The 27727-nt window shown below is 53.1% G+C and overlaps 1 protein-coding gene and 1 long non-coding RNA gene across 7 annotated transcripts; one reads left to right on the top strand and one right to left on the bottom strand.

Annotated features, from left to right (window-relative positions):
- Window positions 1-1416: 1416 nt before the first annotated feature.
- FBLIM1 (filamin binding LIM protein 1) lies at window positions 1417-26448 on the bottom strand. Of its 5 annotated transcripts, XM_066375164.1 has the most exons (9): window positions 26430-26444; window positions 24081-24177; window positions 18617-18886; window positions 10544-10737; window positions 9826-9943; window positions 8145-8314; window positions 7184-7362; window positions 6086-6203; window positions 1417-2880 (listed from the first exon to the last, which is right to left on the bottom strand). In XM_066375164.1, the coding sequence occupies exons 3-9, from the start codon at window positions 18864-18866 to the stop codon at window positions 2767-2769; spliced, it is 1143 nt and encodes a 380-aa protein (XP_066231261.1). In that variant the 5' UTR covers window positions 18867-18886; window positions 24081-24177; window positions 26430-26444; the 3' UTR covers window positions 1417-2766. The 5 variants fall into 5 exon arrangements, with proteins under 5 accessions (XP_066231261.1, XP_066231262.1, XP_066231260.1 ...); XM_066375165.1 differs by lacking the exon at window positions 24081-24177 and having other exon boundaries at window positions 26430-26448; XM_066375163.1 differs by lacking the exon at window positions 26430-26444 and having other exon boundaries at window positions 23963-24104.
- Window positions 19199-25021, top strand: LOC136399686 (uncharacterized). Of its 2 annotated transcripts, none has more exons than XR_010750192.1 (4): window positions 19199-19438; window positions 21459-21660; window positions 23948-24136; window positions 24918-25021. It is a non-coding gene; the product is annotated as an uncharacterized lncRNA (long non-coding RNA). The 2 variants fall into 2 exon arrangements; XR_010750191.1 differs by lacking the exon at window positions 24918-25021 and adding an exon at window positions 24419-24558.
- Window positions 26449-27727: the final 1279 nt, after the last annotated feature.

Below are 27727 nucleotides of genomic sequence, written 5' to 3'. Positions count from 1 at the left end.
GGAGAAGCACCCATTTGCTTCTCCATCCCCCCCTCCTTCCTCTCTGTCTCTCTCTTCCCCTCCCGCAGCCAAGGCTCCACTGGAGCAAAGATGGCCCGGGCGCTGGGGATGGCTCCTTGGCCTCTGCCCCAGGCACTAGAGTGGCTCTGGTCGTGGCAGAGCGACGCCCCAGAGGGCAGAGCATCGCCCCCTGGTGGGCAGAGCAGCCCCCCTGGTGGGCGTGCCGGTGGATCCCGGTCGGGCACATGCGGGAGTCTGTCTGTCTCTCACCGTTCCCAGCTTCAGAAAAATAAAAAAAAACAACAACAAAAAAAACTAACGAACAAACAAAAAGAAAAAACTAGGCTTGCCTGATCAAGGCACATATGAGAAGCAATGACTGTGAGCTGATGCTTTCTTCCCTTCTCTCTTTCCTCTCTAAAATCAATCAATAAATTTTGTGTGTGTGTGTGTGACAGAGACAGGGAGAGAGACAGAGGGATAGATAGGGACAGACAGGAAGGGAGAGAGATGAGAAGCATCAATTTTTTGTTGCAGCTCCTTAGTTGTTCATTGACTGCTTTCTCATGTGTCTTGATTGGGGGGCTACAGCAAAGTAAGAGACCCCTTGCTCAAGCCAACGACCTTTGGGCTCAAGTGAGTGACCATGGGGTCATGTCTATGGTCCCATGCTCAAGCCACCGATCTCATACTCAAGCTGGTGACCTGGGGGTTTCGAACCTGGGTCCTTCGTGTCCCAGTCCAACGCTCTATTTACTATGCCACCGTCTGGTCAGGCAATAAATAAAATCTTAAATAATAATAAAAATAATGTCTAAGAATTGCTGGCCAACAACAGAGGGAATAAGTGACTTGGTTAACCACCAGTCCAACATTTCTGTCTATCACAACCCTGTATAAGATAGTCAAGTTGTTTCCATTTCACAGATGAGGAAACCAAGGCTCACGAGATTAATAACTGGTGCACCATACTTAGCGGCAGCACCAGGCCTGAGACCTGAGTTTCTCGCCTGCCACGCACCCTTCCTGGAGCTGCACCCACCAAGCATGCCCTGGGGCTGGTGTACGAGTGTGGTCCTGTCCGTCCGCAGGGAGCACATCCTGAGGGTGCGTGTTGATTCTGCGAAAAGATTTGGTGGCCTCAGAAGGCTTCCCACAGCAAAGGCTCCACCCTGAACACCTTGCAGCCAGCTGACCCCTTAACGGGTGGCCGGGTCTGGGAGCTGCCTGGTACAAGTCTTCATGCTGGGCACGAGTTCCCTGATCCGGTAAGCTGAGCCCCACTTGGCGGAGAAGGGGGTACACTTTCTGGACACTCATGCCACTGTGAACAGATGCTCAGTAAACATTTTTCCAGGGCTATTACTAGAGGCTCAAGTCTAGCTAGGTGAGGTCTTAAATGGAACACAGATAGACTTCTAATAGTTATGCATTTATTTCCATGTGTAATAAGAAAAAAATATAACTAGCATATGTGACTGCCATGGATACATTGTTTAGCACAGACCTAATTTGGGAGTAAAACAAAAAGTACGTTAATTTAAAGAAAATATTAAGGAAGTGAAAGAATGAGGTCTTGGATTATGACAGTTGTGGAGGTGGAGTGGGCGCGCCTGGTGTTTGGGACTCGCTGCTCTAAGCGGGTGGGGGGGTGGGGCAAACACGCTCTGCTCTGAAGCCTGAGGGGCTCTACAGAGCAGCTCCTGGAACTGGGAGCCCACAGCATCCTCATAGGAGCCTGCGGTGCAGCCAGACGACCCCAGGGAGGAAGGAACATCTTACTTTGTGCCCTAGAGAACGCCTTAGAAGTTACAAAGCAACACAATTTTCCTTAAAAAGGAAAAAGAATCTTCTAGATGTGGCCTCGAAGAGGCAGTGGTCACAGGGCTGCCTGGGCGGGAGGGTTCAGTGGGACTTGGGGAGATAAATAGGGGGGCTGAAGGGACAGTCCCTGGCACTGTCCTGAAGGAGTGTGTACGGCCCCCATCAAGGCGCCAGGGGGCTCAGAGCACCTGCACCCTGTTCCCGGGCATACAACAGGCAGTCAATCAATGTCAGCTGATTCGCACACAGGGTGCCAGCAGGCAGGGCAGAGGGGTGGCCCCTGTCCTGGGTGGCACCATCTCTCACTCCTTTCTCCTGCACCTGCTGCTCAGGTTCACAGTGCGGCCTGGGCCCCCGTGAGCAGTCCACGGCCATGCCACCACCAGGTCGTGTTCTTGTACATTTATGAACAAATAAGAGACATTTCCTATTAAGACACGCCCCCCAAAAAAACCCAAAGAATGTTTCCCATCATTTAAATCTCAAAAATTTTTTTGAAAAGCACTTTTTAAGGGACCTTGGAGTTTTCCTCAAACAGCTCTGTCCTGCAAACCAGAGCTGACTTCAGTGCCCCTTATGGGATATAGCTGAGTGTCATTGCTAGGGAGACTGGGTGCCACCTGGAGACTCGCCTCAACTCACCCCTGGAAATGGGGGGTCAAGGCCAGTGTGTGAGAGAGACCAGAGTCTTGGACATGGACACCTCAGGTGTAATGCTCACGGTATGGAGACTTCCGGTGCCGGAGGATGGAAGGAAGAGGTGAAAGTCTGAGGGGCGCTGTCTGCCGCCCACCGGCCACTGAGCTGGGAGGAGATGGGGCTGGGTGGCTCAGCCCCTAGGACGGGACATGATCCCTGCTGTGACCCGAAAGGAAAGTGTGTGAGAGCAGGTCAGGAAGGGAAACCGAGTCTGGGAAGGGTCCCAGGGCCCGCCCGGTGCTCTCAGCAGCAGCCCGCGGCGCTCCGCTTCACGTGGCACGGCTTACAGAAGAGACGGTCGTTCAGCGGGTAGCAGCCTTGGTCCGTGGGCTCCACGGACAGGAGGATCCTGCAGTCCTGAGGGGACAAGGGACACGCGGATGGGCCCCAGGCCTGAGCGCAGCACGGAGCCTGCCTGGGGTGGGGGCTCAGCTAGCGTCTGCTGATGAAATCGACTGAACGAACGGACTTCTTACGGGTGGGGAAGGTGGCTTCTCATTCCTGTTCTCCCAGCCAGCGCACCCGGGCCAGCTCTCCGTCAGGGCAGGCAGGGCACACGGGGCTGTGAGATGAGTGCAGTCAGCGGAGGGGAGACCTGAGGACACTGGGGGGACGTGCCCCGAGGGAGCACAGGAAGAGCTAGGAGAGGCTTACCAACCACCCAGCAGCCCCTCTGGGGCATCACCCTGCGAGGCAGCAACCCCACCTCCTGCTCAACCCCACAGACCGGAGCCCGGGGCACCGAAGGCTCGCCACACATAGCTGCTGAGCAGGTGACTGGGTCCAGCCCAGACCTTCCTCTCATGGGGGGGGGGGGGCCCTGCAGTTCCGGGGGGGGGGTGGACAGGCTTGCCCCAGGTCTCCAGGCTCAGGGGTCAGGGGTCTTCTCATTGCTCTACTTTCTGTATATCTTCAACACTGGCACAAATGTTCAAATTCCAATTTTTCTTTTCTTTTTTCTTTTTTGAGAATTTTTACAAGAGTTTATTTGAACCCTAATGACAATATGACGGAAGCAAGATCTCAAATGCCTCCCCCCTCAAATTCCAATTTTTCAAATCAGCAAAGGACTTCGGAACGAGGAAGATGGGGATGTGCATCCCGGCCTGCTAAGTTCACCCTTCTGCTGCAAGCCCCTACCTCATCTGAGCCTCACACCGGGGAGTAATACTGAGGACAATTAATGCCCAGGGACCCCGTTCAGTATTCAGAAGGACTGGTTCCTGCAGAGACAACTCTGGGCTCCCGGGTAACATTCTGACCCAGAAAGGCCAGCAGAGGGCGCCCTCTTCTGTCTCTTTTCTGCAACTGCACCTCGAGTGTTTCCAGGACTATTGGATACCAAGATCCGTGTTATTCCCACCTGCCACGTGTTTGGCATTCTGAGAGCATCAGGTGCCAAATGTCAAGTCCCAAAGGGGGGGGCATGTGACCGCTCCTAAATTAGAAGCAAGTGAGGAAACATCTCAACTATGACTGAGTCACATGGTCTGGGAAGGAGCTGTTGGGTGGCAGAAAGCTGGCTCGGCCCAGCCCAGATGAACAAGGGTGGGAACCCCTTTTCTCAGCCTCAGTTTCTTCGTCTTAACTGGAGACAATAAGTTCCATCTCACAAGATTGTGAAAGGATTAAATAAAGCATTGTATGTGAAAGCATCTTATAAATTAAAACAAATATAACCCCCTCCCCCCAAAAACCCCAAGAAACACGACCCAGGTATAAAAGTATTGTTACCCTTCCAGCAATGGTAATAAATGACATGGACCACAGTGAATAGGAACGGTGAGAGGAGTGTGGGCAGCACCTGGAAACCGATTTCCCTTTCTAGAGAAGCAGCTCCTCAAGTCAGTTCCAGGTCGCAGTGGTCTGAGCCGGACCATCCCAAATGTAACTACAAGAGTCTAAATTCCGACCTCCTGCAGCAGCCCAGGGACCGCTCACGGTAGCCTTGGCCACACTGACCAAGGACAAGGAGGGAGGGTTTATTTGCTCAGTAACCAGGCTCAGGGAAATGCTAATCACCACTGGACCTTAAGAGGGCTCTGATGGTGATAACACCATTTGATTTTCGTCATTGTTCTTTCAAGATGCGTTATCAGTCGGACTTTGGACTCTAACCCCACAAGGACAGCGTAATTATGAAGCAATCTGTCAACTTCTTGGACCGAGCTCCCTCGTCACACCCAGTGAAAACAGCCTCTCGGTCTCATGTTATCTGTTTTGAGTACATGTTTTGAATTACTGGCTGGCTGATTAAGAGGTTTGCTCTGGGAGTCCCCACTTAGGTGGCACCCATAAGAGCGGCTACCTCTGCTGCCATCACCAGAGAAGACAAGACACATCAGTGACATGGAGGCGACAATGGAAGAGCTAGGCGAGGACTCTCTTAGAGGCCCCCCCAGCAGGACTGACTACATACCGTAATAGTATCTTGGGCAAAATGCAAACGCAGAGCCCTTTGTTCAAAAATTAAGAATTTCAAGATGGTAACAGCAGAGCTTCAAAGCTTCTGAATGCGGGAAACTGAGAGACTCCCTGGGCATTTCTTGCTGGGGCTTCTAACCAGCCTTCCCCCATCTCCGCCTCACCCCACCCTGCAGCCTTAGCCTGCACGTAGGGCCCTTTCCTTTCCTCCAACCACACGCTCCGGCACTGAACGCTCCAGACACACCTGGGAACTTCCACTTCCTCTGACTACTCGTGCTTGCGCATGCCAAAGTGGGTTTTCACAGGCCCTTGCCTCCTTCTGGACTTCCTTTCCCCTCTCTGAGTATCCAACAAACATGATCACAGACTCAGGGTGCACGTCACTTCCTCTATAAGAGTGCCTCTGATCCTACCACTCTGGCTAGACTCCATCACTGAATTTTTAGTCCCAAAGCTGATTTATACATGCTCTTTCCCAGCACCCGGAAAGGACATCTGTGGCGTGCGTCTGCCCAGTGTCCCTTCCTTCCTTCCTTCCTTCCTCTGGTTGTATCAACTCCTCTGTTTCAAATGGTTCTGCCCCCACCCCCACCCCTGGTATTGTCAATCATAACCACTGGCTAGTGATTGGTCCAGAATGGGCATGTGACCAAAACTAGGCCAATCAGAGGCCTTCTTGGATCTGAATGGGAACCCTGGATGAGGTTTCTAAGTTGAAAAATGGCAACCTGGCCCAAATGTGACCATGCACCCTATCCCCCTTCTCCCAGAGGATGCCAGCCCACAGGAAGAGAAAAGGAAGCAAGCCCCCCCAAAAGAAGCAGAACCAAGAAATGGATTTCATTTGATATCATCAGTGACATCACCATGCGCCTTCCCGTGATTCCTGTCCTTGCAGAAAGCGGCCAAGTTTAGTTCCTATCATGAGGAATTCAAAAAGTTCTGATGAGAGGACTCTACTTGTAGTTCTTTCTATTCTTATTTTGTTTCTGCTGCTGGACAGCAAGCAACTTGGATCCAAGCCCCTTCCCTGACTTGTCCCAGCCCAGGGGCTCTCAGCAGGGCTCCTGCGGTGACAGAACGCCACTGTGACCCCGGGACCCGCAGCCTGTCACTCCATCACCGCTCTACTCACCTCGCACCTGTAGCAATTTTCATGGAAATTTCTCCCCATGCACTCGATTTTGAAGGCATCCTTCCCGTCTCTGGGGATGATAGGATTCTCACAGATGCTGCACACAGGGGCAAATTTCCTAGAAGGAAGGGAACCCATGCTCGGGAGGCGTTCAAGCCCCACAACCACAGAAATTAGTTGTCAGAACCGGGGCTAGCTCTGCTCATTTACATCCCCGAGCTATTTCAGACCTGTCACTATGTGACAGCACCTGGAGCTATAACAGCAAATGCCTATTTCTTCCCGGCGGCAGGGGTGGTGGCGAGGATGGGGAGACCTGCGTGATTAGACCAGCTTCCCAGGGTATAATTAGCTCCAGGCGAGGAGGTGGCTGGGAACATCAGAATCTGATGAAGCAGACATCTCCTGCGAGTTCAGTGGGGCTGCAACCCCTTTTGTTTGTCTTGTGTGATTGGTCATGGCTTTTCCTTCTTCTCTCCTTTCTTTCTTTTTTTTTTTCCTTTTTTTTTTTTTTGTATTTTTCTGAAGTTGGAAATGGGAAGGCAGTCAGACTCCTGCATGCGCCCGACCAGGATCCACCCGGCATGCCCACCAGGGGTCGATGCTCTGCCCATCTGGGGCATCACTCTGTTGCAACAGGAGCCATTCTAGTGCCTGAGGCAGAGGCCACAGAGCCATCCTCAGCGCCCGGGCCAACTTTGCTCCAATGGAGCCTTGGCTGCGGGAGGGGAAGAGAGAGACAGAGAGAAAGGAGAGGGGGAGGGGTGGTGAAGCAGATAGGCGCTTCTCCTGTGTGCCCTGGCCGGAAATCGAACCTGGGACTTTCACACACCAGGCTAACGCTCTACCACTGAGCCAACTAGCCAGGGCCACTACTAAGTTAGTTTTGAGGATGAAATGGCCTAACCCAAGTGGAGTGCCTGCCACAATATAGGTGCTCAGAGAGTGGGCTGCAAGCAGGTACATGGTCTGATACAGAGTGTGTGGAACAGGTAGACCTGGTCCATGCAGGGAAGCTGTGACCGAGGACGTTGGTTCAGCTCCTCCATTCAACCCAGAGAATCCCCGCCCCATCCAGTGCCCCGACTCCTCTCATACCTGTAGAAGTCATCGAGGCAGTACACCTCATTCTGGTTGTCCAGGGCGAAGCTCTCATCCCCGATGCACCGGGCACAGGTCACACACGTGAAGCAGGTTGGGTGAAAGGCCCGGCCCAGGGCCCTGATGATGTGTTCTTGGACCACCTCGCCACACTTGCCACACTTCTCCAGGGTGTCCTAGGACGGAGGGCCATTCCCTGAGAGCTGTCCCATTCACGTTCCCACTCCCAGCCGCGGGGTCTTCTGACCAACTCAGAAGAGGCCCAGAAGGCCAAAAGTACAGGCGAGGAGCTCAAATTCATGCAGCTGGCCTATAACTACTATCCCCAAACCCCCACTATTACTTAAACTGGGTCAAGCTTTGCCTGTGTCCTTGGCTTACAGTGAGGAATCCTGCCACGAAGCCACGACTGCATGTTTTGTTACTAGGAAATGCTTGAGGCGAGTGTCCACTAGGGCCCATGGGAGAAATTTCTCTTCAATCTCAGAGTCATGAAAAAGGATTCCTGGAGAAACTGGTGTGCTTTTTATCTTATGGACAATAAACCTGGAAACTCTTTCCCTTTTCCATTTGGCCACTTGGAAGCTCAGAGTCAAATTCCATGCTCCATTTTTAGGAACAACTGTAGGGGTCTTTCATTCATATATTTTCGGGTACTAACTTCCCCTTTGGTCTCATCTCACTCTCTACTTTGATTTTGGACTTCTGACCTCTGGAACTGTAGGAGGGTAAATGTATTCTGTTTGGGGCCACCAAGTCTGTGGTGACATCAAAGCAGTCCCAGGAGAGTAGTACACCTTGACTAAGCTCCTGCCCCCTCTGAGCCTCAGCTTCCTCATCTGTGAAGTGGGTCAGTAGTGGCTACCTCCCAGGGTTGTTGTGGGGGATGAAATAACAGAACATCCCCCAAGTGCCCAGCTCAGCGGGAACTGCTGCGGGGCAGGGGAGCGGTGGTTACCTGGTAGCAGGGTTCGCAGAGAGGCCTCCCGTCCTTCTGGTAGAAGCTCTGCCCGGCTAGCTGGCGGCGGCAGGTGCGGCATGTAAAGCACTGGGCATGGTACTGCCTCTTCATGGCCTCCACGGCCAGCTCTCGGGGAGACACAGTCTTGTGGCAAAAGGCGCAGATGTCTGGGGTAGAAGAGACACAGGCCATGACCTAACAGCCTGGGAGTACTGTACCTGGTCACCACCCAGATTGTGCCCAGAGTGCCAGATCTCTGCCTCAAACCCCTGGGGGCCATGGGTGTGACGTTGTCTCCCGAGGAGGGTCACGAGGAACAGTAAAAAGCAATGTGAATGGCCTCTGAAAGGAGACATAGTGTCAGGACAACTGGATTGCCATCTGCAAAAAATTAAAGTGGGGGGAGGCCTCTCTCATGACACCTTGCACCCAGATCATCAGAATGTATCAGAGATTTGGAAGATGAAACCATTAAGAACAATGGAAGAAACCAGAGGAGGGTTATTTTATAACCTTGGAGTAGCAAAGGCCCTTCGGTGCATGGTGAGCATTTAACACTCTTTATTAAATGAATAACACAGTGCTGGAGGGACTGTGGGCAGACAGTTGTGCACACCCTGCTGGCGGGAGTATAGAGGAGGTAAAGGAGCAATTTGGCAAAAATATTGAAGTTACAAATGTGCCCACCCATTTGGCTACAGTGTTCCTTCTTCTAGGACTTTAGTTCACAAACTTGCACACAGGCAAAATAACCCATGTGCAAGACAATTCATCTCAGCCTTATTTGTTATAGCAAAAAGCCTCTGAAGCACCTGCTCATCGGCATCTGGTTAAATGTACATGGCAGGGCCCTGTGGAGGAATACTATGCAGCCAAGAAAAAGACCAAGGAGCCACTCACTGTGTATTCTGCTGTGGAATGAGCTCTAAGATGCACAAAGGAGGGAAAGTGCAGAACTGCAGGGAGTTTGCTCTTGTTTGTGCAAAAATGAGGGGAGAGGCAGTGGATACATAATTTGCATTGGCTTACATATGCATAAAACACATCTGAAAAGAGATGCAAGACGTGAACATCAGAGGCTGTCCAGAAGGAAATGGTGAGACAGGGAAGGGGCAGAGGGAAGATTTCACTGGGCCCCCTTTCATGCTTTGTATTTTAGACTCTGTGAGGAAACCCATATATAGAGTACTACAGAAAGTTAGTGGAAAAAATTCAAGGTCTTTTTGCTCTCACGGCAAATTTGGTGATCAATATTTATTTTTTTATTTTTAAAATTTTTATTTTATTTATTCATTTTAGAGAGGAGAGAGAGAGGGAGAGACAGAGAGAGAGAGGAGAGAGAGACAGAGGGGAGGAGCTGGAAGCATCAACTCCCATATGTGCCTTGACCAGGCAAGCCCAGGGTTTCAAACCGGCGACCTCAGCATTTCCAGGTCGACGCTTTATCCACTGCGCCACCACAGGTCAGGCCCTGGTGATCAATATTTAAATGGATTCTAGTGATAAAGGAAAAAGGTTAAGGCAATAAAAATCAAGTTGATGTACAACTATAAGGCCCGTCACTGAACTGTGACCCGGGGAAGACACTGGTGGTCCCTGTTGTCCTAGTTCCCACTGGACGCTCAGGCCCCGAGGGCCCCCAGGACCACCCAGAATCCCCCCAGCCCTGTGTCCATACCTGTGGATGCCTCTCTCTCCGGGAAGCCAGCAGGCTCATCTGGGGGAGGTGGCAGCTCCTCCTCTGCGGGCCTGAGACGGCTGGGCCCGGGCTGGAATGGAGGCCCCTCCGCCAGGGACTGTGGGGACACAGGAGGTGGGGGGTAGGGAAGAAGTCATCTGGGGGAACCCCACACAGCTCTCTCAGCTCCACTCCTCATGCGATGGCGCCAGGCACAATTAGTCTCATGGCCCAGAGAAGCGAGCGACCCAGCAAAGGTCACTCAGCAGGCAGGTTACAGTGGCGGCTGAACCCAGGTCTCCCAGCAACTTGTCTCGGTTCCCTCCACCAGTCAAAGCTACTTCCTTCTACATCCAGGAACGCTCCTGGAGTCCCTTCCTTTGCTACAGAGGCCTCTGTTAAGGGCAGAGAGTTAAAAATGGGCCTCGTATGCAGCATGAGGGATTTGAGTTAGATCCAGGGAGATGTATTCTTATAGCTGAAGGGGGGGGGGTACACCTAATGGGGAAAAGAGGGTGGCACCCTTTCTCCAGGGCCTTGAAAACATAATCCATTTTACCAGCCTCAAAGAGATTCAAAGAGGGACTGTCCTCAAGCAGGAGAATGGACCAAACAATCTCCAGGCTTAAACTCCCTCCAAGGCCGAGGAAACTCGGACTCGCCCTCCCCTGGCCCACGGGGCTCCAGGGCTCCGTCAGGGATCAAGGGTTGGCAGTACCTGTGGTGGGGGTGGCGGTGGGGGCGGGGGCAGGTGTAGCTGCTCTAAGTCGGAGATGAGTGATGTGACTCTCTGGGCGGGGGGCTCATCCTCAGGAGAAGGCAGGTACGCGGGTGGGGGAGGCGGCGGTGGGAGGAGGTCCAGGTCGGGGAGCGCGTCCTCGCCATCCAGAGCAGGCGGAGGCAGAGAGCAACCTGCAACCGGAAGGAGGAAGTTGAACAGCGTGGTGGCCAAGGGCTCCACCTCTAACTCTGCCACTGACTTGATATGTGTCCGCAGGCAAGAAGAGACTTAGTCTCTCTGAGTCTCGGTTTGCTTGGTTGGAAAATGGGTGTCAGCTGCCCAGGGTTGTTGCGAAGACTATGAAATAATGGAGGTAAGGGCTTGGCACAGTGGGTGGCACGTGGCACAGGCTCAGAAAACAGTAGCTGTCCAAGCAGCTTCCCTCAACCCAACCTGGCAGCTAGCACGCCTGAAACCCCCACTAGAAGGCCCTCATGGGGGGATACAAGCAAAACCAACCCCTAAGGCGTGGTTCTCACTGAGGCTCCTGGGCCAGCAGGAGCAGCACCGGGGACAGTGTCAGACATGCGACTCCTGGGCCTGCCCCAGACCCACAGGATCTGAAACTCCAGGCGCAGCCTGGGTTTGTGGAGCTTAGAAAGCCCCCTAGGAGGTGCTAAAGCCACTCAGGTGTGGGAACCATCTTCTAGTTACATAATAGATTCAGGTACCGACCACCAGGCAGGTTGATGTAGAACCCTTGCAGAACTCTCCAGGGGAGGGGTCAGGCTGCCACCACCTGAACTACAATTGTTTTCTTTTTTAGAATTTTAAAAAATTGATTGACACCTTTTTTTTTTTTTTTTAGAGAGAGAGAGAGAGAGAGGCAGAGAGAGGAAGGGAGAGAATGAGGGGAAAGCATTCGTTTTTTGACCCACTTAGTTGTTCATTCATTGGTTGCTTCCTGTATGTGTCCTGACTGGGGATGGAACCCGCAACCCTGGCATTTTGGGAAAACGCTCTAAGCTAACTCGCCAGGGCCGAAACTTACAATTAACCTCAGCTGACATCAGGGGTCTTCTGACTCACATTATGCTATTGTAAGCAATAGGCACCACCCCTGAATGCTATCGTCTAAACAAGCCCAAAAACATAAACCAAAACCAAACACAACCTAAGCAGGTCTCCAGACTTCACCTCTATTTATAGTACATTTAGGAGACAGAGGGGCAAGTTGGATGAGACCACAAAAAAGCCAAAGGGACACATCAGCATATTTCTGCAACAAGTCAGTGACAGGGAGAGAAAGAGGGAGGGGTCTTCCCTGGAATTAAGAATCTTCAGAGAGCCTGACCAGGCAGTGGCGCAGTGGATAGAGCATCAGACTGGGATGCAGAGGACCCAGGTTCGAGACCCTCGAGGTCGCCAGCTTGAGCGCAGGCTCATCTGGTTTGAGCAAAAAAAAAAAGCCAACCAGCTTGAACCCAAGGTCCCTGGCTCCAGCAAGGGGTTACTCGGTCTGCTGAAGGCCCACGGTCAAGGCACATATGAGAAAACAATCAATGAACAACTAAGGTGTTGCAATGCGCAATGAAAAAAACCCCCAAAAACTAATGATTGATGCTTCTCATCTCTCTCCATTCCTGTCTCTCTGTCCCTGTCTATCCCTATCTCTGACTCACTCTCTGTCTCTGTAAAAAAATAAATAAATTAAAAATTAAAAAGAGAGACTTCAGAGAAACATAACTACATATAATGTTTATATTCATTCTATCCTATAAAGTTGCCACCAGCCACATGTGGCTATTGAACATGTGAGAAGTCTACCCTGAGATGGGCTGGAAGACTCAGGACACAAAAAGGAACGTAAAATTCCTAATAATCACTTTTATAATGATCACATGCTGTAATGATAATTAAAAAAAAAATTTTCCCTATTGATTTGAGAGAGAGAGAGAGAGGAAAAGAGAGGGAGGGAGAAGACGAGAGAGAGAGAGAGAGAGAGAGAGAGAGAAAAGCATCAACTCATTGTTTCACTTAGTGGTTCCACTTAGTTTTGCCTGTGCTCTGACCGGGGTCAAACCCACAACCTCTGGCATGCCAGGTCAACATTTATCCACTTAGCCACCCAGCCAGGGCTGAAAATGATTTTTTTTTTTTTTTTTTACAGAAACAGAGAGTCAGAAAGAGGGAGAGAGGGATAGATAGGGACAGACAGGAACAGAGAGAGATGAGAAGCATCAATCGTTAGTTTTTCGTTGCGACACCTTAGGTGTTCTGAAATGATTTTTTTTGTGTGTGTGACAGAGACAGAGAGAGAGACAGATAGGGACAGACAGACAGAAAGAGAGAGAGATGAGAAGCATCAATTCTTTGTTGCGGCACCTTAGTTGTTCATTGATTGCTTTCTCATATGTGCCTTAACCGGGGGTGGGAGTTGGGGGGTAGGGGTAGCTACAGCAGACCGAGCGACCCCTTGCTCAAGCCAGTGACCTTGGGCTCAAGCTGGTTAGCTGTGCTCACACCAGATGAGTCCGCGCTCAAGCCAGCACCTCGAGGTTTCGAACCTTGGTTCTCCGCGTCCCAGTCCGATGCTTTATCCACTGCGCCACCGCCTGGGCAGGCTGAAACGATCATTTTTGTATATTGGATTGCATAACGTATACTATAAAAAGTAATATCACTTAATTCTTTTTACTTTTTTTAGTGTGAATCCTAGAAAATTGTGAATTCTGTATGAGGCTTACACTTATGACTCACTATCTTTTTATTGGACAGTGTGGTATGCACCTTATTGGATCCTGATTCAAAGGATGAATCATCTCCTGTAATTCTCCTCATTTTGCAAATGAGGAAAAGCTACAAATTGTACTGGATGACATAGCCCAAAAGACAAGACATAATGTAACCCATTCATTCCCCTACGACCCAACAGATCAAGGGCATTTTTACAACAATGCAGGGTAATTAATCATGGATCGTGGACTAGGTAATCATAAGGGATTCTTGTTGATATTGTTTGGCTTTGTGGTTATGTTAAAAAAAACAAATCCAAATTTAGAAATACACGCTGCAGGATGCGGGGCTGAAATGACCTGACTCTTGGCATTTCCTTTACTTTTTATTTATTTATTCATTTTTTTAGAGAGGAGAGAGAGTTAGAATGAGAGAGAGAGAGAGAGAGAGAAAGGGGGGGAGGAGCAGGAAGCATCAACTCCCATATATGCCTTAACCGGGCAAGCCCAGGGTTTTGAACCGGTGACCTCAGTGTTCCAGGTCAACGCTTTATCCACTGCGCCACCACAGGTCAGGCTCTTGGCATTTCCTTTAAAATACTTCAGGAAAGAAAAGAAAGGGATACATGTAACAAACATGGGAAAATCACAGAAATTTTTGAAACTGGATGTGGCACTCACAGGCTCCTGGTACTGTTCTCTCTACTGCTATGTATGTTTGAGTCTCATTAAACACACACACACACACACACACACACACACACACACACACACACGACAGAAGTGACACCGAGGGGCTGCCCCTAGTTCCTATCTGCTAGTCCTTGGGCACAGCCTTCTCGGGGCTCCTGGCAGGGAGGGAGGAAGTGGGTTGGTGGATCCCTGAGCTCCTGCCTCCACCCCAGGCACCCCCATTCAGCAACACTGACTACCCAGTCGCTCCCACCCCTCCATGCTGCCCCACAAGGAGCTCCCGGCTACCCTAGAGAGGGACCTGGGGGTGGGGTCAGGAGAAAAGTCGTAGTGTGAAGCTGTGAACACACCCATGAAAATCCCGTCACTGCCACTACAGGGTGGGCACTATTAACAGTACCCTGGGAGAAAGGACACAGAGGCACTCTGCCGACCCCCTGTTACGGCGGCACAAAGTGGGCCACGCACCAGCGAAGTCGGGCTGTCCTGTGCCCTGCCCGAGACACTCATAGGAGACAGACGGAAAGTGCCCGAGGCCCTGCCCCCCCGACGTCCTGGGCTCTGGTCCCATTCTCTGCTGATTCACTGGGGCACCTCTCTGGGCTTCAGGTTTCTCGTCCATTCGACACAGATAATAAACCCTGCTCCTTTGTGCAAGGGCTGAGGAGACTTTGCAGATGGGAAGCTTGCTCCAGCCCCGTGAGCACACACAGCACACTCATCTGGGGGCTTGTTCGAATGTAGACGGCTGGGCCCACCCCAGAGCTTCTGACTCAGGGGGTCTCCATGCTGCTGATTCAAAGGCCACACTTTGAGAACTACTCTCCTCGTCCACAAGTCTCACCTGCTTAGTGCCTTTGGACTAAACAATAGTTCTCAAAGTGTGGTCCCCTGACCAGGGCATCAACATTACCTGGAAACACCTTAAGAAATGCACATTCTTGGGCCCCACTGCAGACCTGCTGAATCAGAAACGCCCGAGGTGGGGCCCAGCTGGTCATGTTGGAACAAGCCCCCACGGATGCTGATGTCACTGAAGTGTGAGAACCTTGCTCCAGAAGCGCTGATGTGAGTCAGGAACCTTTCAGGAGAGACAGCAGGAGCGCGGAGGCGTCTGCCAGGACCAGCCTTACCAGCCTTAAGAGACAATAGGCTGTTGAAGGATGGGCAGGTGCTGGTCAGGGCAGGGATTCAAGAGAGGGACTCGAGGCCTCAGGGCAGGTGTGCAGAAAGGAGACCCTAGCTGAGTGAGGATGATTCTGTCTAGATGGCTGAGTGCTGGGGGAGGAGCAACCTTTTTAAAATTTTTTTTATTTATTCATTTTTAGAGAGGAGAGAGAGAGAGAGAGAGAGAGAGAGAGAGAAACAGAGAGAGAGAAGGGGGAGAAACAGGAAGCATCAACTCCCATATGTGCCTTGACCAGGCAAACCCAGGGTTTCGAACCAGCGACCTCAGCATTTCTAGGTCGATGCTTTATCCACTGCACCACCACAGGTCAGGCCAGGAGCAACCTTTTAAAGAGAAGCCAAGACAGCCTGACCTGTGGTGGCGCAGTGGATAAAACATCGACCTGGTATGCTGAGGTCGCTGGTTCGAAACCCTGGGCTTGCCTGGTCAAGGCACATAGGAGGAGCAACTACAGTGAGTTGATGCTTCCTTCTCCTCCCCCACTTCTCTCTCTCTCTCCTCTCTAAAATCAATAAATAAAAATTCTAGCCTGTCCAGGCGGCGGTGCAGTGAATAGAGCATCAGACTGGAACCCAGGTTCGAAATCCCAAGGACTCCGGCTTGAGCACGGGCTCATCTGGCTTGAGCACAGGCTCACCAGCTTGAGTGTGGGTTCGCTGGCTTAAAGCCACAGTTGCTGGTTTGAGCAAAGGGTCACTTGCTTTGCTGTCGCCCTTCCACCCCCGTCAAGGCACATCTGAGAAAGCAATCAATGATCAACTAAGGTGCTGTAATGAAGAACTGATGCTTCTCAACTCTCTCCCTTTCTGTCCTTATCTCTCCTTCTCTCTGACTCTGTCTCTGTAAAAAAAAATAATAAATCTTAATAAAATAAATAAAGAGAAGCCAAGAGAAAAATTGACTTATGAATAAGACTGGTGAGGCTGTGTGAGTGTCCAGTGCTTGTGGGGGAGGGGAGGGAAGATTTCTGCCAGGATGAAAAGGCTAAAGAACTGCGGGTGGATTCCTGAGGGGACAAGCACCAGAGAAGCATCAGGTGACAGCCTGCTGGAGAGGTGGCTTTAAGCAGCTGGCAGGGCCCCAGGGCCTGCTTTTATGTCCTGTAGTCAGACCAAACTCATGACCAAGTTGCTCATTTAGACCTTACCTCACTCCAGTGAGGCTGAACCCCAAGTTCACCCGACTGGCACACAAAAGAGCTGAGCAGTCATTGTGAGGCCGCCGCTGTCCTGAGGAAGGTCCGGTTTTGTTATCACACTCCCAGGATCTTCTTTCTGCCTAGAATTTCAGTAACCCGTGGAAATGTCCAGGAAATTTTGGCATTTAAATGATATTTCTTGAGCTCCCTCTCCGACCCAGAAGGGACATATTCTTTTTCCCACTGGCTCAAGCGTCCTGATGTGCGAATCTGGGTCAACATGGTCCTGGTTCTATTTGGAGAAGTAGCTGGATGAGGCTGTGTTCTTAGGATGGGCAGTTAGGGCGGAAAGATCAGTGCAGGAGGTTGCGTGACAATGAAGACACACACATGAATATCCATGTACTCCCAGTGTGTACACATGTGGCCCCTTCCTCGCCCCTCCAGGTGGTTTCCGTGGTGATGGCTGTGCAGGGCTGTCCTAGGCTAGCGGGATGCCCGACTAGGCACCCGGGGGATTCTGAGGGGCTCAGCTGCCATCCTGGGCTGGTCTCACCGTTGGTGTCTCAGTGTCTCCTTGTTCCAGCTGGTGTCCTGACAGACAATGAGCCATCGCCCTGCCTCAGGTGCCTGCCTTGCCATACTTCATTGCTACTACCCAACTCAACAGCTGAGACTTTCTTTTTTTTTTTTTGTATTTTTTTTTTCTGAAGCTGGAAATGGGGAGGCAGTCAGACAGACTCCCACATGCACTTGACTGGGATCCACCTGGCATGCCCACCAGGGGGCGATGCTCTGCCCATCTGGGGCATCGCTCTGTCGCGACCAGAGCCACTCTAGCGCCTGGGGCAGAGGCCACGGAGCCATCCCCAGTGCCCGGGCCATCTTTGCTCCAATGGAGCCTTGGCTGTGGGAGGGGAAGAGAGAGACAGAGAGGAAGGAGAGGGGGGGTAGAGAAGCAGATGGGTGCTTCTCCTGTGTGCCCTGGCTGGGAATCGAACCCGGGACTTCCGCACGCCAGGCCAACGCTCTACCACTGAGCCAACCGGCCAGGGCCAACAGCTGAGACTTGCCATGGAAGTCGCAGGGAGAGAAGATTGCAAGGCTCTTGTCGATAAGACAGCAGGGCCAGCTCCAACCAGAGCGAGCACAAGGTAAAAGAACAGTCACTTAAGAAGTATCCATTCTGTGATGGATACATCACACATACAACCAAATTTCCATTTTCCAGAGGAGGAAATCAAGCAAGGAAGTAGCTCACCTAAGATCACACAGCAAAGGAACAGCAGAGCCCCACAAAGAAAAAAATCATCTTCCAGGCCCTTCTACTTGCCAAATTCATTCCGCCTCAGGACCTTTGCACTTGCTGTTCCCACTGTCTTTCAAGCTCTCCCTACCCCTGCCACATCAGCTCCACCCTATTATTCAGGTCTTAGCTAAACACCACCTCCTTGGAGATACCATTCTGACCACTCCATAAAACATTACAACTTCCTTACCTCTTCACTGTATTTTATTCCTATAGAGCACTTGTGTCTTCCTGACATTATATTTTTATCAACTCTGTTTCCCCCACTAGAATGCAAGTTTCACACAGGCTGAAAACTGTGTCTCTTTGTTCATGTCCCCAGTGTGTGGCCCAAAGTAATATTCAACATAAAATTCACATATTCAACACTTTCTCTGTGACAGGTGCTGGGCTAATCATATCTATTTTTTTTCTTTTTTTCTTTACAGAGACAGAAAGAGAGAGAGTCAGAGAAAGGGATAGACAGGGACAGACAGACAGGAACGGAGAGATGAGAAGCATCAATCAGTTTTTCGTTGCGTGCTGCAACACCTTAGTTGTTCATTGATTGCTTTCTCATATGTGCCTTGACCGTGGGCCTTCAGCAGACCAAGTAACCCCTTGCTGGAGCCAGCGACCTTGGGCTCAAGCTGGTGAGCTTTTGCTCAAACCAGATGAGCCCGCGCTCAAGCTGGCGACCTCGGGGTCTCGAACCTGGGTCTTCCGCATCCCAGTCCGACGCTCTATCCACTGCGCCACTGCCTGGTCAGGCCTAATCATATCTATTAACTCATCTTATCCCCACAGCAACCTTTTAATAAAGGTACTATCATTATCCCTCTCTGGCAGGTTAGGAAACTGAGGAAGAAAGATTAAGCAGCCTGCCAACATCATACCCCCAGGAAGACGGGTGCCGGTCTGCCAGGCACACAGTAGGTGCTCGGTGAATGAACGATGTCAGAGCCTGCCCTCCTCCCCCTCAGTGCTGCCTCTGACCAGATCTCCCTCCCAGCCCTCACCCTCTTACCTCCATTGGAGAGTTGAGGGGGCACAGCTCGCACTGTGGCTGCAGCCCTGCCAGGAGGTGTCCAGGGCCTGTGCCTGCCTGCCGAGCCAGCTGCAGGTGCCTTCGTGGGGACAGGAGATTCCCAGGGGCGGCCGGGCCGGGCCTCACAGGCTGCCCGCCTCACCTCGTCAGCCACGACCTCATCTCGACGTGGGGGTGCCAGGGTGATAAAGACAGACGAGGCGACCCGCTTCTCAGGCTTTGAGGCCATCGCCTCGGCTCCTGGTGGGACTGGGGGCAAAGCGGGGCTTGGGCTCAGGCAAGGCTCAGAGCCCAGGGGTGCCCTCCACCTGGACACAGAGACACCCTGCCCCGGGGGCATGGGGCCTCCCTCCTCCTAATAAGACAGGAACAGCCACCCCATGGTGCGGGAGACCCAGCCCAGCTAGTGCAGGGGCTGGGCTATCTTTCGAGGGAGGGCAGGTGTTTACTAGGTGACTGGCTCCAGGGTGGGACCCAACAGCCCTGACTGCCCCTCCTGCGAACCCGCACACCACACCTGTGGGGGCAAAGAGCAGTCCTGCCCAGCTCACCTCCCGAATGGTTGCGCTCTCCCCACTCAGAAGTGTGAGGCAGCACCGCCTTGTGCTCCCCATCCCTGTGCGGCCCCAGCCCAGGGTCACACCCCGTTACCGGATTCTCCTGGGAGAGCTGGTCTCCAAGGCCAGCTCCTCCGTGGGAGGGACACAGCATGAACTGGTCAGAGCATCGGGCTGGCCTCTAGCAGGCCAGGCAGAGAGGACAGCACTCAGAGTTACCATTTTCCAAGACCCACTCTGTGTGGTAAGCCCTCTGCCCCTTAACTCATAAGTCGTCCCAGCGCTGCTGGGAAAGAGACACTCTTGCTATCCACATCTCACAGATGAGGAAACCGAGACAAAGAAGCAGTCACTTGTTTGGGGTCACGCAGCAGCAGAGCTGGGATTTGAACTCAGAGCCCATGCTCTTGGCTACGTGGCTCTGCTGCCCTCTCCGGGCCCACCCACAGCCAGCATCCTCTTCCCCACCCTGGGCCTCCATATCCAACCAAACCTTGATTCTATTGTGGGAATCACTGTTGCATTTCCAAAACTGCAGCCCTGGTTCAGGCAGGTGCCACAATGGGCTCCAATTCTGCTTCCTACCCTGTCCCTGGAGTGGCTTTTCTAGACTGTAAGGCTTTCTCTTCTACTCAAAAGACTCCCATTGCTCCCTACTACATTGAAGATCAAGTCCCAAGCTCCTCTGGCCTCAACCTTTTTTTTTTTTTTTTTTTTTTTTTTGTGACAGAGACAGAGAGAGTCAGAGAGAGGGACAAATAGGGACAGACAGACAGGAAGGGAGAGAGATGAGAAGCATCTTTGTTGTGGCACCTTAGTTCATTGATTGCTTTCTCATATGTGCCTTGACCTGGGGGCTATAGCAGAGTGAGTGACCCCTTGCTCAACCTCTTTTTTTTTTTTTAGATTTTATTTATTCATTTTATAGAGGAGAAAGAGAAAGAGAATTAGAGAGAGAGGGGAGAGAGAGAAGAGGGAGGAGCAGGAAGCAGCAACTCCCATATGTGCCTTGACCAGGCAAGCCCAGGGTTTCGAACCGGCAACCTCAACATTCCAGGTCGACGCTTTATCCACTGCGCCACCACAGGTCAGGCTCAACCTCTTTTTTGACCGCTTACCCTTCTTTCCCTGCCTGGGAGCGTTTTCCACCACCTGTTTTTCCTCTCTTGCCCACCACATGGTAAATTCCAGTTTTTTCTTAAGAGGCCCAGTTTAAATATTACCTCCTCCATGAAGCCTCCCCTGATTCCTGACCCTTCTTTGGGGCAGCTGTCTGCTTCCGTGGAGCAATGACAGCCCATCTCAGAGCACACTGGCTCACTGTCACCATGTCAGTCCCCCTACCTCCCATAAGTGACCATGTGTGCCATCAGCTGTGTCTGTGATTTCTGTGTGACCCGAGTCCAGCTCAAAGTATAGGCATGAAAGCATGGATCTGGGCACAGGGCAGCACACTGACCAGGAAGAGCCCATTCTGCATATCAGGTGGTGCCTGTAGACAGCAGCCTCCGTGGCCAACGTTGTGGCGGGGCCACGGGGTGGGGCAAGTCAACCACACTCAGCTCAGGAGCCTGCACTTGGCACCCAGGGAGGAGAACGTGCCCTTGTTCTATCTCACTCTCCAGCTGGGTCACCCTGACACGGCCCCAAAGCCCAGCCCACAGGATCATGGGAAGAAGGGAAAGCAGGGAACCAGAGTGACCGTGAGAAGTGGGGCTGGGTGGGCACGGGGTGAGCAACTTGGGGGACCCTAACGCTGGACCTGGAGCCCAAGAGGCCACCTAAAGGCCTCCCTCCATATAAAGTCCAGCTGGCCATCGTGGGCAATCATGGTGACCGAGGGAGAATAATAACAAAAACAACATCATATGCTTGTAAATTCTTCCCGAGTTTGTTTATATGTTTGGTTAAAATGTATCACTCAGTATGATACTAAAATATCTGTTCCAAAAAAGAAGCCGAAAAAAGCTTCAAAAGTTCCTTAGAGTACTTCCCTCTTGTTTCTTGTTTTGTGAGTGATGTTTGGAAGTATATGTGCTAGTACTAGCTGTTATGGTCTCTGGTTTTATCTTTTGCTACAAATTTCATTATTGATTTTGATAAACAAATTTCAGAGTACATCTGAGACTTAAAAATACAAGAAACAACCGCAAGAGCACTGGCTGATACAAAGGCTTGCTGAGTCCCAGGTGCTGTGCCCAGTGCTCTCTGTGCCTCTAATCTTACCTAATTCTCACACAACCCCTTCTGCCCCCACTTTACAGATGGGCCAATGAGCCCCCCAGAGATGGACTTTTCCAGGCCCCCTGGGACAGACTCGGAATTCTAATGGAGCACCACCGACATGAATCCACAGGGCGTCCTCAGACCCCACCCGCTTTTTCTTCCTTGGATGGCATGGGGGCCTCCAAATCATCAGGCTCGTTCTCATCCCAGAATGGCCCAATCCAGACTAATTATCTCGTGGTCAGTGCATTCTGGCTGTCCCCAACGACTGCTGCGGATGCCACCTCTGCCCCCTTCCCACCCTGCTCTGACCCCCCCTCCACCCCAGCCCACCCCTTCAGGAAGCTAGATCTTCTGGTTTCTCGGAAAACATCCAAGGCAAACGTCCCAGTGCTGAGGCCAGATGTTCACAGCTGCCCCCACCCCGACTCACTGTGGTTTCTGCAGGGACTTAAGGCCCCAGGGGAAGGGGCCCAGCTGGGGATTTACAAAGCCTGATCAGTTGGGTCCCTCAGGCCCCAGCAGGTTAGGGAGGCTCCTTCCCTCTGGCCCCATTGCCCACAGGTCACCCTGGAGCGGGGTACATGTGAGAAAGCTCCCTGTGGGCAGCGATCCAGCCAGCTCCAACCAGCCTTGCAGAGGGGACCCCCCCCCATCCTTCCTCTCCCAGGGGGAGGATCTGAGATCCAGTTGGGTAAGCGGAGAAAGTGGGAACAAAGGGAAGGAAAGTCATTTCCTGTCAAGAGGAAAGAGGCTGAAATCCAGCCAGCCACCCAGCAGGGCTTTAGGCTGCAGCCCAGGGCAGGGCTCCAGGGCCTCCAGGTAGTGCCCCGCCCCCTCCCGGGTCCTACTCCTAACCCCCTCCCCAAACTGTGGAACAGCCTCTAAGCTTTGTTCTATGATACTCTGATAAAGTAGTCTATGCTCAGTTCAAAATTAAACTTTGCTGGAAGTAGGGGTGAGACTGCACCCCCTCCTTCCTGGAGGGGACTTTGCAGCCTTGGATAGGGGTCCCCCCTCCTTCTTTCCCACCCCAAGAAAGGGGAAGAGGAGGTACACAGAGTTGGTTCACACGGGCTTCACTTCTTTCCTGCTGGGTGACCCTGAGCAGGTCACTGAACCTCTCTGGGCCTCAGTTGTTTTTTTTAACAAAGTGAGAATAATGAGGTCTGTCCTAAAGGGTGGCTGGCTAAGAGGATAAGAGAAGAGAGGGTGCTCGAGATCCCGGTACTTGGTACTCGGGGCAAAGAGAAGGCAGCTGGTTATTTAGCCCCGGAGAGAGAGGAGGAGTCCCCGGGGGCTGGGAGGACCAGGACTCAGCTTCCGTCACTGTGAAGAGCAAGAGGGAAGGCGCTGCCCACCCCCTTCCCGGGGTCCTCAGATCTGGGCTGAAGGGAGCCGTATGCCAACCTGCACACACCTTGGGGACCGCCCAGGCTCACCCCTTCCCGCCCCGGACGGGGACTATGGCCCAGAGAGGGGCCGTCCTGCACCCTTCCCTCCCCTCTCCTGACCCTGGCTGAGGAAGAGGGCCCGGAGGTCCCCGGAGCTCCGGAAACCCGACGCCCTCCCGCAAGCAGCCAAGCAGTGCGGCTGGCCGGGTCACCGTGGGGCGCCGCCGGGGACTTAATTCGATCCATGTGCGGGACGCTGTCCCCTTTGTGCGGGAGCTTCCGCCCTGCCCACCCCTGCCCCTGGAGCCCCGCTCCCGGGCAGGGACACTAGCCCTACCCCCACACCGGGACAGTGACCGAGGGACTGGGGAGGAAGGACAGCGCCCCCACCCCGGTTCCGCTAAGCCACCTCCTGCCCCGGGTCCCGCAGGCCCCCTCCAGAGCGCCAGGGCTGGGGTCCCGGCTGGGGGCGGGGTGGGCTCCGGCCCGGGACTGCCCGTGCTGTCACCTGTGTGCAGCCGGGGCCAGGACGGAAAGACGGAAGGACAGGACCCCCACCCCCCGCCCAGTTTACCTGGGCTGCCTGCGCCCCGGCCGGCTCCGGTCCGACGCCCGAGCTAGCAGAGCCGGGAGGAGCGCGGGCCTCCCGCCCCTCCGCCCTCCCCGCCCCCTGGCTCCCTCCGCCCCGCCGCCCCGGCCGCCTTACCATAAAAGGTGAGGTTTGGGGGAGGGGGCCCAGGATTCCTGCCGGGCGGAAGCAGCCCCCTACCTGCCCCCCCACCTGGGTGGCCGCGCCCCGCACCGCCCCCTACCGCTCCCTTTGTTCCCTCGACCCCTCCTCCCTTCTCCCGGCAGACCTGGAGGGTGGGAGGCCTCCCCCCTTCCAGCCCCGTGCCCACCCCGCTGTCCTTTGTGCACCCAGAGTGGTCCTTACCCTCCCCCTCCCAAGATCACTTGGGTTGGTGGCCCTACCTGCCCGTTTGGTGGAGGGAGTGCTTACACCTCGGTTTGGCCTGGAATTTCCCAGGGTCCTAAGAGTCAGGTGGGTCAGGGTTCCATGGCTATTCACTAACCCCAGTGACCCTGGGCAAGTCACTCCCTCTTCCTGACCTCAGTTTCTTTGTAAAAACCAGGATATGGCTGCTTACCTCTCAGGGTCAGCCTGAGGCTATAGGATGCTAACCACAGCGAGAATAACACCGAGAGTGGTCAATATATGCTGGACTTGGGGTTTTCTTAGGGGGGTGCCCCAGTGAAGCAGGTCACCTGGATGTGCCGTCCTGAGCTGTCACAACCAGTCTGGATCCTTAAGCCCTCTGCAGGTGGGTCCCAGTGTCCTGGGGAACACTCACCTCCGGGAGGCCTGGTAGATAGGGCCCAGTTGGCAATCACATCACCTGTGGCGGGGCCCCTCCCACGTCCTGCACACCCTCCCCCAAGCTGGAGTGGACAGATAATGGAGTGGGGAGGGGAGGCTGAGCCCGCCCCGGGGAGTAGATGGAGCCGGGATGGGCCGCCCGAGTCCCTGGAGGCCTCCGGAACATTGCTGGGAAAAGGAATCCGGGTCTGATTCAGAGGCAAACAGATTGTTCTTTTGATTAAAGCCACAGTGACTGAGGCCAGAGGAGCACCGGACTCGGCGCCATCTGGGGGAAGTCCAGCAGGGTCTGGCCTTCCTCCGTGGGCCTGAAGCTACCATCACCTCGGCCAGCCTGGCTCTTGGGCTGCTCCTGAGGGGCTCATGCTCATGGGGGTTGTAAGAGGGGTGCCTGGAACCCTGTCTCACGCTCCTTTATCCCCCTTCTGCCTCCCTGAGTCCCTCGTCCCGTTTTTGTCATTCTTTTTCCTTTGGATCTTCATAGCTGAAACTGAGGGTCCCTATGACTTTAATTAAATTTAGTTTTAAACCTGAGCTCTAGAAGTCCTATCTACATATACACATACCCCCCCCAGAGACCTAGCCTCCCCCCCCACCGCCCTACCCCCCTATAATGAGCAACCCCGGAAGCAGCATAAGACAGTAGCCAGGACCTGGCCAATGGTCACACAGTCAGGACCTCTGGCAGGCTGAAAGACCACATCCTGACCTAAGTCATGTTTCAGCTCCTGAGCCCTACAGTGGAAGGACCCCTTTGGCTACCTTCTCACGAGACCAGACAGAAACAGAAAAAAGACCTCTCAGCACTGTCCTCAAGACCTTAAGAGCCTGCCAGGTGGTGGCGCAGTGGATAGAGCGTTGGACTGGGATGTGGAAGGACCCAGGTTCGAGACCCCGAGGTCGCCAGCTTGAGCGTGGGCTCATCTGGCTTGAGCAAAGCTCACCAGCTTTGACCCAGGGTCACTGGCACCAGCAAGGGGTTACTCGGTCTGCTGAAGGCCCGCGGTCAAGGCACATATGAGAAAGCAATCAATGAACAACTAAGGTGTCACAATGCGCAATGAAAAACTAATGATTGATGCTTCTCATCTCTCCGTTCCTGTCTGTCTATCCCTCTCTCTGACTCTCTCTGTCACTGTAAAAAAACAACAAAAAAAACCCTTAAGAAATGATTTATTACCCTTACCTCACCTCCAACCAATCAGCTCCCAGCAGGACCCTGCAGCCCCAGCCCACCGTGTCTTGTGATTTTGTCCTCTATTATCTGTAATGTGCAAACCACTTGGGGAGTCAGGTTTTTAAAGCATAAGCTCCCGTCTCCATGTTGGCCAATTCAACATTAACTATTTTTCTTCCTGTGCTGCAAACTTCCGCTCGTGCATTTCTTTGGGCCAGTGTGGGCAGGCTGGTGGGTCCACGGGAAAAACGCTGGGCTTCCAGGAACACAGCGGCTCTGCGGTAACAACGGCTGGCCGTAGCAGCCGCTGCCAGTGACAGGGTTTCCTTCAGCTCGTTTCTGGTTCACGGGCTGCCTTTCCACTCTGTCTTCAGGAGAGCCCTCTGTGGGGGGTGGGGCCGATTATTCTTGCTTCACTGACCAGGAAACTGAGTCCCAGAGAGGCTCGAGGTGACACAGGCAGCAAGTGGCAGAGCTGGATTCAAACCCAGCCTGGGAGCCCCTGGGTGCACTGCTCTGCTGGTCCCAGGGGCTGTGAGGCTGCCGCCCTTCGGATTGGGAAGCAGATGCTTGGAGAGGCAGCGAGTCCTTGAGGCTCCTTGAGGCAGAGGAAGAGCAGCCCTCTGGGCTGACTGCACCCGGCTGGGGCTCACTCCTGGCTGGAGGACACTGCTGTGGACACTGTCACCCATGGTGGCAGAACAAGACTCCCCTCTACCTCCCCAGGAGGGAGGCGGGAACTGCTGAGCACCAGATGGAAATGACCGTGGCAGGAAGGTGAGAGCCAGGGCTTCCCAGACACTTTGGCTGTAGAACCCCCTTTTCGAGTTAAACAGAAAGATGTCGCTGTGCTCTTTCAACTCCATGATATTGCCCCAAGCTAGCTCACTGCACCCCACAGTGGGGCAACAAGGCACCAAAGGGTTGACCTCAGGCCTTGTCCAAGGTCACAAGGCCCCCATCCGGGACCCAGGCATTCTCCCATCTGCTCTGGGCGAAGACTGGCTAGGGAGGGAGGGAGGTCAAAGGGGAATGTGAGGGGCTGGCTGCCACCACTTACCTGCCACCCAGTACCCCTGGCCACCAGGCTCACCTCCACTGCCACTCCCAGGTGCAGAGGAGTATCCCGGCCAAGGGTCTCCCGCACCACTCCAGGTGTCAGTGTCACCCGAGCAGGTGCCAAGCTTCCTGCAATGGAAACCCAGGAAGTGCACTGAATGAGAACACACGCCCTTTGTCCGCCCCGCAGAGGCGCCGCGCCCCTCCTCCCTCCAGGCCAGCCTCAGCCTCTTCCTTCCCGGCAGCTGAGCGAGGGGCTCACTCTTTCATTAGGGTCCAGAGGGCTGAGACCCTGGGTGACAAGGAAGGACAGGAGAGAGGTTTAGGGGAGAGATCCAAAGCGGTGGGGACATCTGCTGCTGTCCAGTCTGCAGGTGAGCGTGGCACCTGCTACGAACAGTAGGACAAAGGCTTTGATCCAACAAACATTGATTGGGCACCTACTTTGTGCTAGGCACGAATCAAGGAGATCACAGGAATCGATCCTTGTTCCCATGGAGCTTACAGAGAGGTGGGGTGATCAAACACAAAATGCAAATTAATGTAAAGAGCAACGGTAGGGTGTGCCCCGGAGGAGTGAAAGAGGTGCAGGTGAGGGTAGGGCAGATGTCTTCAGTGTGTGTGTATGTGTGCGTGTGGAGGTGACATTTAAACTGAGATGAGGCCTGACCAGGCGGTGGCGCAGTGGATAGAGCATTGGACTGGGATGTGGAAGGACCCAGGTTCGAGACCCCGAGGTCGCCAGCTTGAGCGCGGGCTCATCTGGCTTGAGCAAAAGCTCACCAGCTTGGACCCGGGGTCGCTGGCTCCAGCAAGGGGTTACTCGGTCTGCTGAAGGCCCGCAGTCAAGGCACATATGAGAAAGCAATCGATGAACAACTAAGAAGTCGCAACGCACAATGAAAAACTAATGATTGATGCTTCTCATCTGTCTCCATTCCTGTCTGTCTGTCCCTGTCTACCCCTCTGACTCTCTCTCTGTCTCTGTAAAAAAAAAACAAAAAAAACTGAGATGAGGAAGCACCATGAGAAGAACAGGGGGAGGGAGGCAGTAGGGCAGGGGTCAGGAATCTTTCTGGCTGAGAGAGCCATGAACGCCACATATTTTAAAATGTAATTCCGTGAGAGCCATACAACAACCTGTGTATCTTACGCATTATCCAATAAAAACTTGGTGTTGTCCCAGAGGACAGCTGTGATTGGCTCCAGCCATCCACAACCATGAACATGAGCGGTAGGAAATGAATGGATTGTAATACATGAGAATGTTTTATATTTTTAACGTTATTATTATTATTA

The sequence above is a fragment of the Saccopteryx leptura genome, chromosome 3 (genome assembly GCF_036850995.1).
Source record: "Saccopteryx leptura isolate mSacLep1 chromosome 3, mSacLep1_pri_phased_curated, whole genome shotgun sequence".
Taxonomy (NCBI): domain Eukaryota; kingdom Metazoa; phylum Chordata; class Mammalia; order Chiroptera; family Emballonuridae; genus Saccopteryx; species Saccopteryx leptura.
This window is presented reverse-complemented; position numbering and strand designations above follow the sequence as displayed.

Excerpts from the sequence above, each read along its gene's own strand:
- FBLIM1 (XM_066375160.1), bottom strand. The coding sequence starts at position 18,977 with ATGCCCCCGGGGCAGGGTGTCTCTGTGTCCAGGTGGAGGGCACCCCTG. Across the intron at positions 9,944-10,543 it reads CACCGCCACCCCCACCACAG|TCCCTGGCGGAGGGGCCTCC; the intron begins GTACTGCCAACC and ends GTGTCCCCACAG. Across the intron at positions 6,204-7,183 it reads TGCCTCGATGACTTCTACAG|GAAATTTGCCCCTGTGTGCA; the intron begins GTATGAGAGGAG and ends CCTTCCTTCTAG.